Here is a 24790-nt window from a genome sequence, read left to right as displayed (position 1 = left end):
CTCCTCTTCCTCCACCTCATCTCTCTCCTCTTCCTCCACCTCATCTCTCTCCTCTTCCTCCACCTCATCTCTCTCCCTCTTCCTCCACCTCATCTCTCTCCTCTTCATCTCTCTCCTCTTCCTCCACCTCATCTCTCTCCTCTTCCTCCACCTCATCTCTCTCCTCTTCATCTCTCTCCTCTCTCTCCTCTTCATCTCTCTCCTCTTCCTCCACCTCATCTCTCTCCTCTTCATCTCTCTCCTCTCTCTCCACCTCATCTCTCTCCACCTCATCTCTCTCCTCTTGCTCCACCTCATCTCTCTCTCCTCTCTCTCCTCTTCATCGCTCTCCTCTCTCTCCACCTCATCTCTCTCCACCTCATCTCTCTCCTCTTCCTCCACCTCATCTCTCCATCCGTCTCTCCTGTGTGTGTTTCCTGTCTGTTGTTCCACCTCATCTCTCTCTCCTCTCTCTCCTCTTCATCTCTCTCCTCTCTCTCCACCTCATCTCTCTCCTCTTGCTCCACCTCATCTCTCTCCTCTTCATCTCTCTCCTCTTCATCTCTCTCCTCTCTTTCACCTCATCTCTCTCCACCTCATCTCTCTCCTCTTGCTCCACCTCATCTCTCTCTCTCTCTCTCCTCTTCATCTCTCTCCTCTTCCTCCACCTCATCTCTCTCCTCTTCCTCCACCTCATCTCTCTCCTCTTCCTCCACCTCATCTCTCCATCCGTCTCTCCTGTGTGTGTTTCCTGTCTGTTGTTCCACCTCATCTCTCCATCCGTCTCTCCTGTGTGTGTTTCCCCTGTCTGTTGTTCTACCAGGTTGGAAGTTTGGAGGGGTGTTTGGTCGTGCAGGGGCGTTCCCGACAGATTGTGTCCGTCCCGTCGCCGCCCCTGACTTCCTGTCCATCCCGGTTGACCGCAGGGCGGAGCTTAAAGGAGGAGCAGGACGGGTTGCCGTGACATCAGCTATGGCTGTGGCCGTGGCGTCCAGCGCGGCCGCTCACGAGATAGACCCAACCCTGGAGGTGCAAACTGATACACACACTGTAGTACACCAGATAGACCCCACCCTGGAGGTACACACTGATACACACACTGTAGTACACCAGATAGACCCCCACCCTGGAGGTACACACTGATACACACACTGTAGTACACCAGATAGACCCCCACCCTGGAGGTGCACACTGATACACACACTGTAGTACACCAGATAGACCCCCACCCTGGAGGTACACACTGATACACACACTGTAGTACACCAGATAGACCCCCACCCTGGATGTACACACTGATACACACACTGTAGTACACCAGATAGACCCCACCCTGGAGGTACACACTGATACACACACTGTAGTACACCAGATAGACCCAGACCCTGGAGGTACACACTGATACACACACTGTAGTACACCAGATAGACCCCACCCTGGATGTACACACTGATACACACACTGTAGTACACCAGATAGACCCAGACCCTGGAGGTACACACTGATACACACACTGTAGTACACCAGATAGACCCCCACCCTGGAGGTACACACTGATACACACACTGTAGTACACCAGATAGACCCCACCCTGGATGTACACACTGATACACACACTGTAGTACACCAGATAGACCCAGACCCTGGAGGTACACACTGATACACACACTGTAGTACACCAGATAGACCCCACCCTGGAGGTACACACTGATACACACACTGTAGTACACCAGATAGACCCAGACCCTGGAGGTACACTGATACACACACTGTAGTACACCAGATAGACCCCACCCATGGAGGTACACACTGATACACACACTGTAGTACACCAGATAGACCCAGACCCTGGAGGTACACACTGATACACACACTGTAGTACACCAGATAGACCCAGACCCTGGAGGTACACACTGATACACACACTGTAGTACACCAGATAGACCCAGACCCTGGAGGTACACACTGATACACACACTGTAGTACACCAGATAGACCCAGACCCTGGAGGTACACACTGATACACACACTGTAATACACCAGATAGACCCCCACCCTGGAGGTACACACTGATACACACACTGTAGTACACCAGATACCCCCCACCCTGGAGGTACACACTGATACACACACTGTAGTACACCAGATAGACCCAGACCCTGGAGGTACACACTGATACACACACTGTAGTACACCAGATAGACCCCACCCTGGAGGTACACACTGATACACACACTGTAGTACACCAGATAGACCCCCACCCTGGAGGTACACACTGATACACACACTGTAGTACACCAGATAGACCCCACCCTGGAGGTACACACTGATACACACACTGTAGTACACCAGATAGACCCCACCCTGGAGGTACACACTGATACACACACTGTAGTACACCAGATAGACACACTGTAGTACACCAGACCCTGGAGGTACACACTGATACACACACTGTAGTACACCAGATAGGACCCCAGACCCTGGTACACCAGATAGTACACACTGATACACACACTGTAGTACACCAGATAGACCCCACCCTGGAGGTACACACTGATACACACACTGTAGTACACCAGATAGACCCAGACCCTGGAGGTACACTGATACACACACTGTAGTACACCAGATAGACCCCACCCTGGAGGTACACACTGATACACACACTGTAGTACACCAGATAGACCCAGACCACTGATACACACACTGGTACACCAGATAGACCCAGACCCTACACACTGATACACACACTGTAGTACACCAGATAGACCCCACCCTGGAGTACACACTGATACACACACTGTAGTACACCAGATAGACCCCACCCTGGAGGTACACACTGATACACACACTGTAGTACACCAGATAGACCCCCCTGGAGACCCTGGAGGTACACTGATACACACACTGTAGTACACCAGATAGACCCCCACCCTGGAGGTACACACTGATACACACACTGTAGTACACCAGATAGACCCCCACCCTGGAGGTACACACTGATACACACACTGTAGTACACCAGATAGACCCCCACCCTGGAGGTACACACTGATACACACACTGTAGTACACCAGATAGACCCCCACCCTGGAGGTACACACTGATACACACACTGTAGTACACCAGATAGACCCCCACCCTGGAGGTACACACTGATACACACACTGTAGTACACCAGATAGACCCCACCCTGGAGGTACACACTGATACACACACTGTAGTACACCAGATAGACCCCACCCTGGAGGTACACACTGATACACACACTGTAGTACACCAGATAGACCCAGACCCTGGAGGTACACACTGATACACACACTGTAGTACACCAGATAGACCCCACCCTGGAGGTACACACTGATACACACACTGTAGTACACCAGATAGACCCAGACCCTGGAGGTACACACTGATACACACACTGTAGTACACCAGATACCCTGGACCCACTGAGACCCTGGACCCTGGGTACACACTGATACACACACTGTAGTACACCAGATAGACCCCACCCTGGAGGTACACACTGACACTGTACACCAGATAGACCCCCACCCTGGAGGTACACACTGATACACACACTGTAGTACACCAGATAGACCCCCACCCTGGAGGTACACACTGATACACACACTGTAGTACACCAGATAGACCCCACCCTGGAGGTACACACTGATACACACACTGTAGTACACCAGATAGACCCCACCCTGGAGGTACACACTGATACACACACTGTAGTACACCAGATAGACCCCACCCTGGAGGTACACACTGATACACACACTGTAGTACACCAGATAGACCCCACCCTGGAGGTACACACTGATACACACACTGTAGTACACCAGATAGACCCACCCTGGAGGTACCACTGATACACACACTGTAGTACACCAGATAGACCCCACCCTGGAGGTACACACTGATACACACACTGTAGTACACCAGATAGACCCCCAGACCCTGGATACACACTGACCCACTGTAGTACACCAGATGACCCCACCCTGGAGGTACACACTGATACACACACTGTAGTACACCAGATAGACCCCACCTGGAGGTACACACTGATACACACACTGTAGTACACCAGATAGACCCAGACCCTGGAGGTACACACTGATACACACACTGTAGTACACCAGATAGACCCCACCCTGGAGGTACACACTGATACACACACTGTAGTACACCAGATAGACCCAGACCCTGGAGGTACACACTGATACACACACTGTAGTACACCAGATAGACCCCCACCCTGGAGGTACACACTGATACACACACTGTAGTACACCAGATAGACCCCACCCTGGAGGTACACACTGATACACACACTGTAGTACACCAGATAGACCCCCACCCTGGAGGTACACACTGATACACACACTGTAGTACACCAGATAGACCCCACCCTGGAGGTACACACTGATACACACACTGTAGTACACCAGATAGACCCAGACCCTGGAGGTACACCACTGGATAGACCCCACCCTGGAGGTACACACTGATACACACACTGTAGTACACCAGATAGACCCCACCCTGGAGGTACACACTGATACACACACTGTAGTACACCAGATAGACCCCACCCTGGAGGTACACACTGATACACACACTGTAGTACACCAGATAGACCCCACCCTGGAGGTACACACTGATACACACACTGTAGTACACCAGATAGACCCAGACCCTGGAGGTACACACTGATACACACACTGTAGTACACCAGATAGACCCCACCCTGGAGGTACACACTGATACACACACTGTAGTACACCAGATAGACCCAGACCCTGGAGGTACACACTGATACACACACTGTAGTACACCAGATAGACCCAGACCCTGGAGGTACACACTGATACACACACTGTGGAGTACACACAGATAGACCCAGACCCTGGAGGTACACACTGATACACACACTGTAGTACACCAGATAGACCCAGACCCTGGAGGTACACACTGATACACACACTGTAGTACACCAGATAGACCCCACCCTGGAGGTACACACTGATACACACACTGTAGTACACCAGATAGACCCCCACCCTGGAGGTACACACTGATACACACACTGTAGTACACCAGATAGACCCCCACCCTGGAGGTACACACTGATACACACACTGTAGTACACCAGATAGACCCCACCCTGGGACCCTGGAGGTACACCCTGGACTGATACACACACTGTAGTACACCAGATAGACCCAGACCCTGGAGGTACACACTGATACACACACTGTAGTACACCAGATAGACCCCACCCTGGAGGTACACACTGATACACACACTGTAGTACACCAGATAGACCCAGACCCTGGAGGTACACACTGATACACACACTGTAGTACACCAGATAGACCCCACCCTGGAGGTACCACTGGAGGTACCCTGGACACTGATACACACACTGTAGTACACCAGATAGACCCAGACCCTGGAGGTACACACTGATACACACACTGTAGTACACCAGATAGACCCACCCTGGAGGTACACACTGATACACACACTGTAGTACACCAGATAGACCCAGACCCTGGAGGTACACACTGATACACACACTGTAGTACACCAGATAGACCCCACCCTGGAGGTGATACACACACTGTAGTACACAGATAGACCCCACCCTGGAGGTACACACTGATACACACACTGTAGTACACCAGATAGACCCCCACCCTGGAGGTACACACTGATACACACACTGTAGTACACCAGATAGACCCCCACCCTGGAGGTACACACTGATACACACACTGTAGTACACCAGATAGACCCCACCCTGGACCCTGATACACACACTGTAGTACACTGATAGACCCCCACCCTGGAGGTACACACTGATACACACACTGTAGTACACCAGATAGACCCCACCCTGGAGGTACACACTGATACACACACTGTAGTACACCAGATAGACCCCACCCTGGAGGTACACTGATACACACTGTAGTACACCAGATAGACCCCCACCCTGGAGGTACACACTGATACACACACTGTAGTACACCAGATAGACCCCACCCTGGAGGTACACACTGATACACACACTGTAGTACACCAGATAGACCCCACCCTGGAGGTGATACACACTGATACAGACACTGTAGTACACCAGATAGACCCCCACCCTGGAGGTACACACTGATACACACACTGTAGTACACCAGATAGACCCACCCTGGAGGTACACACTGATACACACACTGTAGTACACCAGATAGACCCAGACCCTGGAGGTACACACTGATACACACACTGTAGTACACCAGATAGACCCCACCCTGGAGGTACACACTGATACACACACTGTAGTACACCAGATAGACCCAGACCCTGGAGGTACACTGATACACACACTGTAGTACACCAGATAGACCCCCACCCTGGAGGTACACACTGATACACACACTGTAGTACACCAGATAGACCCCACCCTGGAGGTACACACTGATACACACACTGTAGTACACCAGATAGACCCAGACCCTGGAGGTACACACTGATACACACACTGTAGTACACCAGATAGACCCCACCCTGGAGGTACACACTGATACACACACTGTAGTACACCAGATAGACCCCCACCCTGGAGGTACACACTGATACACACACTGTAGTACACCAGATAGACCCCCACCCTGGAGGTACCCTGATACACACACTGAGTACACCAGATAGACCCACCCTGGAGGTACACACTGATACACACACTGTAGTACACCAGATAGACCCCACCCTGGAGGTACACTGATACACACACTGTAGTACACCAGATAGACCCCACCCTGGAGGTACACACTGATACACACACTGTAGTACACCAGATAGACCCCCACCCTGGAGGTACACACTGATACACACACTGTAGTACACCAGATAGACCCCACCCTGGAGGTACACACTGATACACACACTGTAGTACACCAGATAGACCCAGACCCTGGAGGTACACACTGATACACACACTGTAGTACACCAGATAGACCCCACCCTGGAGGTACACACTGATACACACACTGTAGTACACCAGATAGACCCCACCCTGGAGGTACACACTGATACACACACTGTAGTACACCAGATAGACCCACCCTGGAGGTACACACTGATACACACACTGTAGTACACCAGATAGACCCCACCCTGGAGGTACACACTGATACACACACTGTAGTACACCAGATAGACCCCACCCTGGAGTACACACTGATACACACACTGTAGTACACAGACCCAGACCCTGGAGGTACACTGTACACACTGTAGTACAGATAGACCCCACCCTGGAGGTACACACTGATACACACACTGTAGTACACCAGATAGACCCAGACCCTGGAGGTACACACTGATACACACACTGTAGTACACCAGATAGACCCCACCCTGGAGGTACACACTGATACACACACTGTAGTACACCAGATAGACCCAGACCCTGGAGGTACACACTGATACACACACTGTAGTACACCAGATAGACCCCACCCTGGAGGTACACTGATACACACACTGTAGTACACCAGATAGACCCCACCCTGGAGGTACACACTGATACACACACTGTAGTACACCAGATAGACCCACCCTGGAGACCCTGGAGGATACACACTGATACACACACTGTAGTACACCAGATAGACCCCCACCCTGGAGGTACACACTGATACACACACTGTAGTACACCAGATAGACCCTGGGGTACCACCCTGGAGGTACACACCCTGATACACACACTGTAGTACACCAGATAGACCCCCACCCTGGAGGTACACACTGATACACACACTGTAGTACACCAGATAGACCCCCACCCTGGAGGTACACACTGATACACACACTGTAGTACACCAGATAGACCCCCACCCTGGAGGTACACACTGATACACACACTGTAGTACACCAGATAGACCCCCACCCTGGAGGTACACACTGATACACACACTGTAGTACACCAGATAGACCCCACCCTGGATGTACACACTGATACACACACTGTAGTACACCAGATAGACCCAGACCCTGGAGGTACACACTGATACACACACTGTAGTACACCAGATAGACCCCACCCTGGAGGTACACACTGATACACACACTGTAGTACACCAGATAGACCCAGACCCTGGAGGTACACACTGATACACACACTGTAGTACACCAGATAGACCCAGACCCTGGAGGTACACACTGATACACACACTGTAGTACACCAGATAGACCCAGACCCTGGAGGTACACACTGATACACACACTGTAGTACACCAGATAGACCCCCACCCTGGAGGTACACACTGATACACACACTGTAGTACACCAGATAGACCCCACCCTGGAGGTACACACTGATACACACACTGTAGTACACCAGATAGACCCAGACCCTGGAGGTACACACTGATACACACACTGTAGTACACCAGATAGACCCAGACCCTGGAGGTAGGATACACACTGTGATACACACACTGTAGTACACCAGATAGACCCACCCTGGGTACACTGATACCACTGGAGTACACCAGATAGACCCCCACCCTGGAGGTACACTGATACACACTGTAGTACACCAGATAGACCCAGACCCTGGAGGTACACACTGATACACACACTGTAGTACACCAGATAGACCCCACCCTGGAGGTACACACTGATACACTGTACACCAGATAGACCCCACCCTGGAGGTACACACAGATAGACCCCACCCTGGAGGTACACACTGATACACACACTGTAGTACACCAGATAGACCCCCACCCTGGAGGTACACACTGATACACACACTGTAGTACACCAGATAGACCCAGACCCTGGAGGTACACACTGATACACACACTGTAGTACACCAGATAGACCCCCCCCTGGAGGTACACACTGATACACACACTGTAGTACACCAGATAGACCCCACCCTGGAGGTACACACTGATACACACACTGTAGTACACCAGATAGACCCCCACCCTGGAGGTACACACTGATACACACACTGTAGTACACCAGATAGACCCCCACCCTGGAGGTACACACTGATACACACACTGTAGTACACCAGATAGACCCCCACCCTGGAGGTACACACTGATACACACACTGTAGTACACCAGATAGACCCCACCCTGGAGGTACACACTGATACACACACTGTAGTACACCAGATAGACCCCACCCTGGAGGTACACACTGATACACACACTGTAGTACACCAGATAGACCCCACCCTGGAGGATACACCCTGGACTGATACACACACTGTAGTACACCAGATAGACCCCACCCTGGAGGTACACACTGATACACACACTGTAGTACACCAGATAGACCCCACCCTGGAGGTACACTGATACACACACTGTAGTACACCAGATAGACCCCACCCTGGAGGTACACACTGATACACACACTGTAGTACACCAGATAGACCCCCACCCTGGAGGTACACACTGATACACACACTGTAGTACACCAGATAGACCCCACCCTGGAGGTACACACTGATACACACACTGTAGTACACCAGATAGACCCCCCACCCTGGAGGTACACTGATACACACACTGTAGTACACCAGATAGACCCCACCCTGGAGGTACACACTGATACACACACTGTAGTACACCAGATAGACCCAGACCCTGGAGGTACACACTGATACACACACTGTAGTACACCAGATAGACCCACCCTGGACCCTGGACACACTGTAGTACACCAGATAGACCCCACACTGATACACACACTGTAGTACACCAGATAGACCCAGACCCTGGAGTACACTGATACACACACTGTAGTACACCAGATAGACCCAGACCCTGGAGTACACCAGATACCCCCACCCTGGAGGTACACTGATACACACACTGTAGTACACCAGATAGACCCCACCCTGGAGGTACACACTGATACACACACTGTAGTACACCAGATAGACCCCCACCCTGGAGGTACACACTGATACACACACTGTAGTACACCAGATAGACCCCCACCCTGGAGGTACACACTGATACACACACTGTAGTACACCAGATAGACCCCACCCTGGAGGTACACACTGATACACACACTGTAGTACACCAGATAGACCCACCCTGGAGGTACACACTGATACACACACTGTAGTACACCAGATAGACCCCCACCCTGGAGGTACACTGATACACACACTGTAGTACACCAGATAGACCCCCACCCTGGAGGTACACACTGATACACACACTGTAGTACACCAGATAGACCCCACCCTGGAGGTACACACTGATACACACACTGTAGTACACCAGATAGACCCCCACCCTGGAGGTACACTGATACACACACTGTAGTACACCAGATAGACCCCCACCCTGGAGGTACACTGATACACACACTGTAGTACACCAGATAGACCCCCACCCTGGAGGTACACACTGATACACACACTGTAGTACACCAGATAGACCCCACCCTGGAGGTACACACTGTACACACTGATACAGACCCAGACCCTGGAGGTAGTACACCAGATAGACCCCCACCCTGGAGGTACACACTGATACACACTGTAGTACACCAGATAGACCCCCACCCTGGAGGTACACACTGATACACACACTGTAGTACACCAGATAGACCCCACCCTGGAGTACACACTGATGCACACTGTAGTACACCAGATAGACACCACCCTGGAGGTACACTGATGCAGATAGACCCCCACCCTGGAGGTACACACTGATACACACTGTAGTACACCAGATAGACCCCCCACCCTGGAGGTACACACTGATACACACACTGTAGTACACCAGATAGACCCCACCCTGGAGGTACACACTGATACACACACTGTAGTACACCAGATAGACCCCCACCCTGGAGGTACACACTGATACACACACTGTAGTACACCAGATAGACCCCACCCTGGAGGTACACACTGATACACACACTGTAGTACACCAGATAGACCCCACCCTGGAGGTACACTGATACACACACTGTAGTACACCAGATACACCCAGACCCTGGATAGGTACACACCCTGATACACACACTGTAGTACACCAGATAGACCCCACCCTGGAGGTACACACTGATACACACACTGTAGTACACCAGATAGACCCAGACCCTGGAGGTACACACACACTGATACACACACACACTGTAGTACACCAGATAGACCCAGACCCTGGAGGTACACACTGATACACACCCTGGACTGTAGTACACCAGATAGACCCAGACCCTGGAGGTACACACTGATACACACACTGTAGTACACCAGATAGACCCAGACCCTGGAGGTACACACTGATACACACACTGTAGTACACCAGATAGACCCAGACCCTGGAGGTACACACTGATACACACACTGTAGTACACCAGATAGACCCCCACCCTGGAGGTACACACTGATACACACACTGTAGTACACCAGATAGACCCCCCTGGAGGTACCCTGGAGTACACCAGATAGACCCACCCTGGACTGATACACACTGTAGTACACCAGATAGACCCCCACCCTGGAGGTACACACTGATACACACACTGTAGTACACCAGATAGACCCAGACCCTGGAGGTACACTGATACACACACTGTAGTACACCAGATAGACCCCACCCTGGAGGTACACACTGATACACACACTGTACACTGTAGTACCCAGATAGACCCAGACCCTGGAGGTACACACTGATACACACACTGTAGTACACCAGATAGACCCCACCCTGGAGGTACACACTGATACACACTGTAGTACACCAGATAGACCCCACCCTGGAGGTACACACTGATACACACACTGTAGTACACCACCCTGGATAGATACCCACTGTAGTACCAGATGGACCCCCACCCTGGAGGTACACACTGATACACACACTGTAGTACACCAGATAGACCCAGACCCTGGAGGTACACACTGATACACACACTGTAGTACACCAGATAGACCCCCACCCTGGAGGTACACACTGATACACACACTGTAGTACACCAGATAGACCCCCCCTGGAGGTACACACTGATACACACACTGTAGTACACCAGATAGACCCCACCCTGGAGGTACCACTGATACACACACTGGTACACAGATAGATCCCCCACCCTGGAGGTACACACTGACACACACTGTAGTACACCAGATAGACCCCCACCCTGGAGGTACACACTGATACACACACTGTAGTACACCAGATAGACCCCCACCCTGGAGGTACACACTGTGGAGGTACACTGATACACACACTGTAGTACACCAGATAGACCCCACCCTGGAGGTACACTGATACACACACTGTACACCAGATAGACCCCCACCCTGGAGGTACACACTGATACACACACTGTAGTACACCAGATAGACCCAGACCCTGGAGGTACACACTGATACACACACTGTAGTACACCAGATAGACCCCCACCCTGGAGGTACACACTGATACACACACTGTAGTACACCAGATAGACCCCCAGACCCTGGAGGTACACACTGATACACACACTGTAGTACACCAGATAGACCCCACCCTGGAGGTACACACTGATACACACACTGTAGTACACCAGATAGACCCCACCCTGGAGGTACACACTGATACACACACTGTAGTACACCAGATAGACCCCACCCTGGAGGTACACACTGATACACACACTGTAGTACACCAGATAGACCCCACCCTGGAGGTACACTGATACACACACTGTAGTACACCAGATAGACCCCACCCTGGAGGTACACACTGATACACACACTGTAGTACACCAGATAGACCCAGACCTGGAGGTACACACTGATACACACTGTGGATACACACACACACGACCCTGGAGGTACACACTGATACACACACTGTAGTACACCAGATAGACCCCCACCCTGGAGGTACACACTGATACACACACTGTAGTACACCAGATAGACCCCACCCTGGAGGTACACACTGATACACACACTGTAGTACACCAGATAGACCCCACCCTGGAGGTACACACTGATACACACACTGTAGTACACCAGATAGACCCAGACCCTGGAGGTACACACTGATACACACACTGTAGTACACCAGATAGACCCCACCCTGGAGGTACACACTGATACACACACTGTAGTACACCAGATAGACCCAGACCCTGGAGGTACACACTGATACACACACTGTAGTACACCAGATAGACCCCCACCCTGGAGGTACACACTGATACACACACTGTAGTACACCAGATAGACCCAGACCCTGGAGGTACACACTGATACACACACTGTAGTACACCAGATAGACCCCCACCCTGGAGGTACACACTGATACACACACTGTAGTACACCAGATAGACCCAGACCCTGGAGGTACACACTGATACACACACTGTAGTACACCAGATAGACCCAGACCCTGGAGGTACACACTGATACACACACTGTAGTACACCAGATAGACCCAGACCCTGGAGGTACACACTGATACACACACTGTAGTACACCAGATAGACCCCCACCCTGGAGGTACACACTGATACACACACTGTAGTACACCAGATAGACCCCACCCTGGAGGTACACACTGATACACACACTGTAGTACACCAGATAGACCCCACCCTGGAGGTACACACTGATACACACACTGTAGTACACCAGATAGACCCCACCCTGGAGGTACACACTGATACACACACTGTAGTACACCAGATAGACCCAGACCCTGGAGGTACACACTGATACACACACTGTAGTACACCAGATAGACCCCCACCCTGGAGGTACACACTGATACACACACTGTAGTACACTGACCCAGACCCTGGAGGTACACACTGATACACACACTGTAGTACACCCCCAGACCCTGGAGGTACACACTGATACACACACTGTAGTACACCAGATAGACCCAGACCCTGGAGGTACACACTGATACACACACTGTAGTACACCAGATAGACCCCACCCTGGAGGTACACACTGATACACACACTGTAGTACACCAGATAGACCCCACCCTGGAGGTACACACTGATACACACACTGTAGTACACCAGATAGACCCCACCCTGGACCCTGGAGGTACACACTGATACACACACTGTAGTACACCCCAGATACACACTGCAGACCCCAGATAGACCCTGGAGGTACACACTGATACACACACTGTAGTACACCAGATAGACCCCACCCTGGAGGTACACACTGATACACACACTGTAGTACACCAGATAGACCCCACCCTGGAGGTACACACTGATACACACACTGTAGTACACCAGATAGACCCCCACCCTGGAGGTACACACTGATACACACACTGTAGTACACCAGATAGACCCCACCCTGGAGGTACACACTGATACACACACTGTAGTACACCAGATAGACCCCACCCTGGAGGTACACACTGATACACACACTGTAGTACACCAGATAGACCCCACCCTGGAGGTACACACTGATACACACACTGTAGTACACCAGATGACCCAGACCCACTGACCCTGGATAGACCCAGACCCTGGAGGTACACACTGATACACACACTGTAGTACACCAGATAGACCCAGACCCTGGAGGTACACACTGATACACACACTGTAGTACACCAGATAGACCCCCACCCTGGAGGTACACACTGATACCCTGGACACCAGATAGACCCCCACCCTGATACACACTGATACACACACTGTAGTACACCAGATAGACCCCACCCTGGAGGTACACACTGATACACACACTGTAGTACACCAGATAGACCCAGACCCTGGAGGTACACACTGATACACACACTGTAGTACACCAGATAGACCCCCACCCTGGAGGTGACACACTGATACCCCCACCCTGGACACTGTACACACACTGTACACCAGATAGACCCCCGACCCTGGAGGTACACACTGATACACACACTGTAGTACACCAGATAGACCCACCCTGGAGGTACACACTGATACACACACTGTAGTACACCAGATAGACCCCCCCTGGAGGTACACACTGATACACACACTGTAGTACACCAGATAGACCCCCACCCTGGAGGTACACACTGATACACACACTGTAGTACACCAGATAGACCCCCCCCCTGGAGGTACACACTGATACACACACTGTAGTACACCAGATAGACCCCACCCTGGAGGTACACACTGATACACACACTGTAGTACACCAGATAGACCCAGACCCTGGAGGTACACACTGATACACACTGTAGTACACCAGATAGACCCCACCCTGGAGGTACACACTGATACACACACTGTAGTACACCAGATAGACCCCCTGGACCCTGGAGGTACACACCCTGATACACACTGATACACACTGTAGTACACCAGATAGACCCAGACCCTGGAGGTACACACTGATACACACACTGTAGTACACCAGATAGACCCAGACCCTGGAGGTACACACTGATACACACACTGTAGTACACCAGATAGACCCCCACACCACCAGATGACCCAGACCCTGGAGGTACACACTGATACACACACTGTACACCAGATAGACCCACCCTGGAGGTACACATACACTGTAGTACACCAGATAGACCCCACCCTGGAGGTACACTGATACACACACTGTAGTACACCAGATAGACCCCACCCTGGAGGTACACACTGATACACACACTGTAGTACACCAGATAGACCCAGACCCTGGAGGTACACACTGATACACACACTGTAGTACACCAGATAGACACCCTGGAGATACACACACTGACCCAGATAGACCCCACCCTGGAGGTACACACTGATACACACACTGTAGTACACCAGATAGACCCAGACCCTGGAGGTACACACTGATACACACACTGTAGTACACCAGATAGACCCCCTGACCCTGGAGGTACACACCCTGATACACACACTGTAGTACACCAGATAGACCCCACCCTGGAGGTACACACTGATACACACACTGTAGTACACCAGATAGACCCCCACCCTGGAGGTACACACTGATACACACACTGTAGTACACCAGATAGACCCCACCCTGGAGGTACACACTGATACACACACTGTAGTACACCAGATAGACCCAGACCCTGGAGGTACACACTGATACACACACTGTAGTACACCAGATAGACCCAGACCCTGGAGGTACACACTGATACACACACTGTAGTACACCAGATAGACCCCCACCCTGGAGGTACACACTGATACACACACTGTAGTACACCAGATAGACCCCACCCTGGAGGTACACACTGATACACACACTGATACACACACCCTGTAGTACACCAGATAGACCCCCACCCTGGAGGTACACACTGATACACACACTGTAGTACACACAGATAGACCCAGACCCTGGAGGTACACACTGATACACACACTGTAGTACACCAGATAGGACCCTGATACACACCCTGGAGGTACACACTGATACACACACTGTAGTACACCAGATAGACCCAGACCCTGGAGGTACACACTGATACACACACTGTAGTACACCAGATAGACCCCCACCTGGAGGTACACACTGATACACACACTGTAGTACACCAGATAGACCCCCACCCTGGAGGTACACACTGATACACACACTGTAGTACACCAGATAGACCCCCACCCTGGAGGTACACACTGATACACACACTGTAGTACACCAGATAGACCCCACCCTGGAGGTACACACTGATACACACACTGTAGTACACCAGATAGACCCAGACCCTGGAGGTACACACTGATACACACACTGTAGTACACCAGATAGACCCCACCCTGGAGGTACACACTGATACACACACTGTAGTACACCAGATAGACCCCACCCTGGAGGTACACACTGATACACACACTGTAGTACACCAGATAGACCCAGACCCTGGAGGTACACACTGATACACACACTGTAGTACACCAGATAGACCCAGACCCTGGACCCTGGAGGTACACACTGATACACACACTGTAGTACACCAGATACACCCCACCCCACCCTGTAGTACACCAGATACCCAGACCCTGGAGGTACACACTGATACACACACTGTAGTACACCAGATAGACCCCACCCTGGAGGTACACACTGATACACACACTGTAGTACACCAGATAGACCCAGACCCTGGAGGTACACACTGATACACACACTGTAGTACACCAGATAGACCCAGACCCTGGAGGTACACACTGATACACACACTGTAGTACACCAGATAGACCCCCACCCTGGAGGTACCACTGATACACCCTGGAGGTACACACTGATACACACACTGTAGTACACCAGATAGACCCCACCCTGGAGGTACCCTGGAGGATAGACCCCACCCTGGAGGTACACACTGATACACACACTGTAGTACACCAGATAGACCCCACCCTGGAGGTACACACTGATACACACACTGTAGTACACCAGATAGACCCCACCCTGGAGGTACACACTGATACACACACTGTAGTACACCAGATACACCCACCCTGGAGGTACACACTGATACACACACTGTACACCAGATAGGGAGGTACACACTGATACACACACTGTAGTACACCAGATAGACCCAGACCCTGGAGGTACACACTGATACACACACTGTAGTACACCAGATAGACCCCACCCTGGAGGTACACTGATACACACACTGTAGTACACCAGATAGACCCAGACCCTGGAGGTACACACTGATACACACACTGTAGTACACCAGATAGACCCCCACCCTGGAGGTACACACTGATACACACACTGTAGTACACCAGATAGACCCCCACCCTGGAGGTACACACTGATACACACACTGTAGTACACCAGATAGACCCAGACCCTGGAGGTACACACTGATACACACACTGTAGTACACCAGATAGACCCAGACCCTGGAGGTACACACTGATACACACACTGTAGTACACCAGATAGACCCCCACCCTGGAGGTACACACTGATACACACACTGTAGTACACCAGATAGACCCAGACCCTGGAGGTACACACTGATACACACACTGTAGTACACCAGATAGACCCAGACCCTGGAGGTACACACTGATACACACACTGTAGTACACCAGATAGACCCCACCCTGGAGGTACACACTGATACACACACTGTAGTACACCAGATAGACCCCCACCCTGGAGGTACACACTGATACACACACTGTAGTACACCAGATAGACCCCCACCCTGGAGGTACACACTGATACACACACTGTAGTACACCAGATAGACCCCCACCCTGGAGGTACACACTGATACACACACTGTAGTACACCAGATAGACCCAGACCCTGGAGGTACACACTGATACACACACTGTAGTACACCAGATAGACCCAGACCCTGGAGGTACACACTGATACACACACTGTAGTACACCAGATAGACCCCCACCCTGGAGGTACACACTGATACACACACTGTAGTACACCAGATAGACCCCACCCTGGAGGTACACACTGATACACACACTGTAGTACACCAGATAGACCCAGACCCTGGAGGTACACACTGATACACACACTGTAGTACACCAGATAGACCCCACCCTGGAGGTACACACTGATACACACACTGTAGTACACCAGATAGACCCAGACCCTGGAGGTACACACTGATACACACACTGTAGTACACCAGATAGACCCCACCCTGGAGGTACACACTGATACACACACTGTAGTACACCAGATAGACCCCCACCCTGGAGGTACACACTGATACACACACTGTAGTACACCAGATAGACCCAGACCCTGGAGGTACACACTGATACACACACTGTAGTACACCAGATAGACCCCCACCCTGGAGGTACACACTGATACACACACTGTAGTACACCAGATACACCCCACCCTGGAGGTACACACTGATACACACACTGTAGTACACCAGATAGACCCCACCCTGGAGGTACACACTGACACACACACTGTAGTACACCAGATAGACACCACCCTGGAGGTACACACTGATACACACACTGTAGTACACCAGATAGACCCAGACCCTGGAGGTACACACTGATACACACACTGTAGTACACCAGATAGACCCCAGACCCTGGAGGTACACACTGATACACACACTGTAGTACACCAGATAGACCCCCACCCTGGAGGTACACACTGATACACACACTGTAGTACACCAGATAGACCCCCACCCTGGAGGTACACACTGATACACACACTGTAGTACACCAGATAGACCCAGACCCTGGAGGTACACACTGATACACACACTGTAGTACACCAGATAGACCCCCACCCTGGAGGTACACACTGATACACACACTGTAGTACACCAGATACACCCCCACCCTGGAGGTACACACTGATACACACACTGTAGTACACCAGATAGACACCACCCTGGAGGTACACACTGATACACACACTGTAGTACACCAGATAGACCCAGACCCTGGAGGTACACACTGATACACACACTGTAGTACACCAGATAGACCCCACCCTGGAGGTACACACTGATACACACACTGTAGTACACCAGATAGACCCAGACCCTGGAGGTACACACTGATACACACACTGTAGTACACCAGATAGACCCAGACCCTGGAGGTACACACTGATACACACACTGTAGTACACCAGATAGACCCCCACCCTGGAGGTACACACTGATACACACACTGTAGTACACCAGATAGACCCCACCCTGGAGGTACACACTGATACACACACTGTAGTACACCAGATAGACCCAGACCCTGGAGGTACACACTGATACACACACTGTAGTACACCAGATAGACCCCACCCTGGAGGTACACACTGATACACACACTGTAGTACACCAGATAGACCCAGACCCTGGAGGTACACACTGATACACACACTGTAGTACACCAGATAGACCCCCACCCTGGAGGTACACACTGATACACACACTGTAGTACACCAGATAGACCCCCACCCTGGAGGTACACACTGATACACACACTGTAGTACACCAGATAGACCCAGACCCTGGAGGTACACACTGATACACACACTGTAGTACACCAGATAGACCCCCACCCTGGAGGTACACACTGATACACACACTGTAGTACACCAGATACACCCCACCCTGGAGGTACACACTGATACACACACTGTAGTACACCAGATAGACCCCACCCTGGAGGTACACACTGACACACACACTGTAGTACACCAGATAGACACCACCCTGGAGGTACACACTGATACACACACTGTAGTACACCAGATAGACCCAGACCCTGGAGGTACACACTGATACACACACTGTAGTACACCAGATAGACCCAGACCCTGGAGGTACACACTGATACACACACTGTAGTACACCAGATAGACCCCACCCTGGAGGTACACACTGATACACACACTGTAGTACACCAGATAGACCCCCACCCTGGAGGTACACACTGATACACACACTGTAGTACACCAGATAGACCCAGACCCTGGAGGTACACACTGATACACACACTGTAGTACACCAGATAGACCCCCACCCTGGAGGTACACACTGATACACACACTGTAGTACACCAGATACACCCCACCCTGGAGGTACACACTGATACACACACTGTAGTACACCAGATAGACACCACCCTGGAGGTACACACTGATACACACACTGTAGTACACCAGATAGACCCAGACCCTGGAGGTACACACTGATACACACACTGTAGTACACCAGATAGACCCCCACCCTGGAGGTACACACTGATACACACACTGTAGTACACCAGATAGACCCCACCCTGGAGGTACACACTGATACACACACTGTAGTACACCAGATAGACCCAGACCCTGGAGGTACACACTGATACACACACTGTAGTACACCAGATAGACCCAGACCCTGGAGGTACACACTGATACACACACTGTAGTACACCAGATAGACCCAGACCCTGGAGGTACACACTGATACACACACTGTAGTACACCAGATAGACCCAGACCCTGGAGGTACACACTGATACACACACTGTAGTACACCAGATAGACCCAGACCCTGGAGGTACACACTGATACACACACTGTAGTACACCAGATAGACCCAGACCCTGGAGGTACACACTGATACACACACTGTAGTACACCAGATAGACCCAGACCCTGGAGGTACACACTGATACACACACTGTAGTACACCAGATAGACCCAGACCCTGGAGGTACACACTGATACACACACTGTAGTACACCAGATAGACCCCACCCTGGAGGTACACACTGATACACACACTACTACAATACCACTGTACTGCCATACTACTGTACTAGTATACTACTGTACTACTGTACTAATATACTACTATACTACTGCACTAGTATACTACTGTACTGCCATACTACTGTACTAGTATACTACTGTACTACTGTACTAATATACTACTATACTACTGCACTAGTATACTACTGTACTAGTATACTACTATACTAGTATACTACTATACTACTGTACTGGTGTACTAGTATATTACTATACTACTGTACCACTGTACTATACATGTTGCTGTGGTTTAGGAGGGGTTTGATGAGGTCCTAGAGGTCAACGAGAGTGTTCTGTACTACTGTACTACTGTATACATGTTGCTGTGGTTTAGGAGGGGTTTGATGAGGTCCTAGAGGTCGACGAGAGCGTTCTGTACTACTGTACTACTGTATACATGTTGCTGTGGTTTAGGAGGGGTTTGATGAGGTCCTAGAGGTCGACGAGAGCGTTCTGTACTACTGTACTACTGTATACATGTTGCTGTGGTTTAGGAGGGGTTTGATGAGGTCCTAGAGATCGACGAGAGCGTTCTGTACTACTGTACTACTGTATACATGTTGCTGTGGTTTAGGAGGGGTTTGATGAGGTCCTAGAGGTCGACGAGAGCGTTCTGTACTACTGTACTACTGTATACATGTTGCTGTGGTTTAGGAGGGGTTTGATGAGGTCCTAGAGGTCGACGAGAGCGTTCTGTACTACTGTACTACTGTATACATGTTGCTGTGGTTTAGGAGGGGGTTGATGAGGTCCTAGAGGTCGACGAGAGCGTTCTGTACTACTGTATACATGTTGCTGTGGTTTAGGAGGGGTTTGATGAGGTCCTAGAGGTCGACGAGAGCGTTCTGTACTACTGTACTACTGTATACATGTTGCTGTGGTTTAGGAGGGGTTTGATGAGGTCCTAGAGGTCGACGAGAGCGTTCTGTACTACTGTATACATGTTGCTGTGGTTTAGGAGGGGTTTGATGAGGTCCTAGAGGTCAACGAGAGCGTTCTGTACTACTGTACTACTGTATACATGTTGCTGTGGTTTAGGAGGGGTTTGATGAGGTCCTAGAGGTCGACGAGAGCGTTCTGTATTACTGTATACATGTTGCTGTGGTTTAGGAGGGGGTTGATGAGGTCCTAGAGGTCGACGAGAGCGTTCTGTACTACTGTATACATGTTGCTGTGGTTTAGGAGGGGTTTGATGAGGTCCTAGAGGTCGACGAGAGCGTTCTGTACTACTGTACTACTGTATACATGTTGCTGTGGTTTAGGAGGGGGTGATGAGGTCCTAGAGGTCGACGAGAGCGTTCTGTACTACTGTATACATGTTGCTGTGGTTTAGGAGGGGTTTGATGAGGTCCTAGAGATCGACGAGAGCGTTCTGTACTACTGTACTACTGTATACATGTTGCTGTGGTTTAGGAGGGGTTTGATGAGGTTCTAGAGGTCAACGAGAGCGTTCTGTACTACTGTACTACTGTATACATGTTGCTGTGGTTTAGGAGGGGTTTGATGAGGTCCTAGAGATCGACGAGAGCATTCTGTCCTACTGTATACATGTTGCTGTGGTTTAGGAGGGGTTTGATGAGGTCCTAGAGGTCGACGAGCATTCTGTCCTACTGTATACATGTTGCTGTGGTTTAGGAGGGGTTGATGAGGTCCTAGAGGTCGACGAGAGCGTTCTGTACTACTGTACTACTGTATACATGTTGCTGTGGTTTAGGAGGGGGTTGATGAGGTCCTAGAGGTCGACGAGAGCGTTCTGTACTACTGTACTACTGTATACATGTTGCTGTGGTTTAGGAGGGTTTGATGAGGTACTAGAGGTCGACGAGAGCGTTCTGTACTACTGTACTACTGTATACATGTTGCTGTGGTTTAGGAGGGGTTTGATGAGGTCCTAGAGGTCGACGAGAGCGTTCTGTACTACTGTACTACTGTATACATGTTGCTGTGGTTTAGGAGGGGTTTGATGAGGTCCTAGAGGTCGACGAGAGCGTTCTGTACTACTGTAATACTGTACTATACATGTTGCTGTGGTTTAGGAGGGGTTTGATGAGGTCCTAGAGGTCGACGAGAGCGTTCTGTACTACTGTATACATGTTGCTGTGGTTTAGGAGGGGTTTGATGAGGTCCTAGAGGTCGACGAGAGCGTTCTGTACTACTGTACTACTGTATACATGTTGCTGTGGTTTAGGAGGGGTTTGATGAGGTCCTAGAGGTCGACGAGAGCGTTCTGTACTACTGTACTACTGTATACATGTTGCTGTGGTTTAGGAGGGGTTTGATGAGGTCCTAGAGATCGACGAGAGCGTTCTGTACTACTGTACTACTGTATACATGTTGCTGTGGTTTAGGAGGGGTTTGATGAGGTCCTAGAGGTCGACGAGAGCGTTCTGTACTACTGTATACATGTTGCTGTGGTTTAGGAGGGGTTTGATGAGGTCCTAGAGGTCAACGAGAGCGTTCTGTACTACTGTATACATGTTGCTGTGGTTTAGGAGGGGTTTGATGAGGTCCTAGAGGTCGACGAGAGCGTTCTGTACTACTGTACTACTGTATACATGTTGCTGTGGTTTAGGAGGGGTTTGATGAGGTCCTAGAGGTCGACGAGAGCGTTCTGTACTACTGTATACATGTTGCTGTGGTTTAGGAGGGGTTTGATGAGGTCCTAGAGGTCGACGAGAGCGTTCTGTACTACTGTATACATGTTGCTGTGGTTTAGGAGGGGTTTGATGAGGTCCTAGAGGTCGACGAGAGCGTTCTGTACTACTGTATACATGTTGCTGTGGTTTAGGAGGGGTTTGATGAGGTCCTAGAGGTCGACGAGAGCGTTCTGTACTACTGTATACATGTTGCTGTGGTTTAGGAGGGGTTTGATGAGGTCCTAGAGATCGACGACAGCATTCTGCAGGACACGCGGTACGATATGGTGGAGTTCGCAAAGAAATACTTTAGACAACCGGCTGCTAAGGGGTAAGCACACACACACCACTCACACACACATCAAACACACACACACACACACGCACGCACGCACGCACGCATGCACACACACACACACACACACACACACACACACACACACACACACACACACACACACACACACACACACACACACACACACACACACACACCACTCACACACACATCAAACCCACACACACACACACACACACACACACACACACACACACACACACACACCACTCACACACACATCGAACACACACACCACTCACACACCTTCCACTGTGTCCCTCAGAAGTGAGTGTTTATCTGTGGTTCCTCCCCACAGGGCCTCTGTGAAGTCCAAGAAGCCCAAAGACACCAGAGATCCCTTTGAAATGGTCAGGTTCTCCAAGGTAACACATTATAACACATTATAACACATTATAACACTTTATAACACATTATAACACTTTAAAACACATTATAACACATTATAACACATTATAACACTTTAAAATACATTATAAC

The 24790-nt window shown here is 50.6% G+C and overlaps 1 protein-coding gene across 1 annotated transcript in view; it reads left to right on the top strand.

The window, feature by feature from the left end:
- The window catches only part of LOC127921771 (unconventional myosin-XV-like), a gene marked incomplete at its 3' end in the record, with an annotated part of 35416 nt that extends 10741 nt beyond the window's left edge, over positions 1–24675 (top strand). The window contains exons 5-7 of the mRNA XM_052505381.1: positions 803–1008; positions 24177–24283; positions 24609–24675. Coding sequence (XP_052361341.1) covers positions 803–1008; positions 24177–24283; positions 24609–24675 — 380 coding nt within the window. The remainder of the gene's footprint in view (positions 1–802; positions 1009–24176; positions 24284–24608) is intronic.
- Positions 24676–24790: the final 115 nt, after the last annotated feature.

This window comes from Oncorhynchus keta, unplaced genomic scaffold, assembly GCF_023373465.1.
Source record: "Oncorhynchus keta strain PuntledgeMale-10-30-2019 unplaced genomic scaffold, Oket_V2 Un_contig_2351_pilon_pilon, whole genome shotgun sequence".
Taxonomy (NCBI): Eukaryota; Metazoa; Chordata; class Actinopteri; order Salmoniformes; family Salmonidae; genus Oncorhynchus; species Oncorhynchus keta.
Note: the sequence above shows the minus strand (reverse complement) of the source record. Positions and strands in the feature narration are given on the sequence as shown.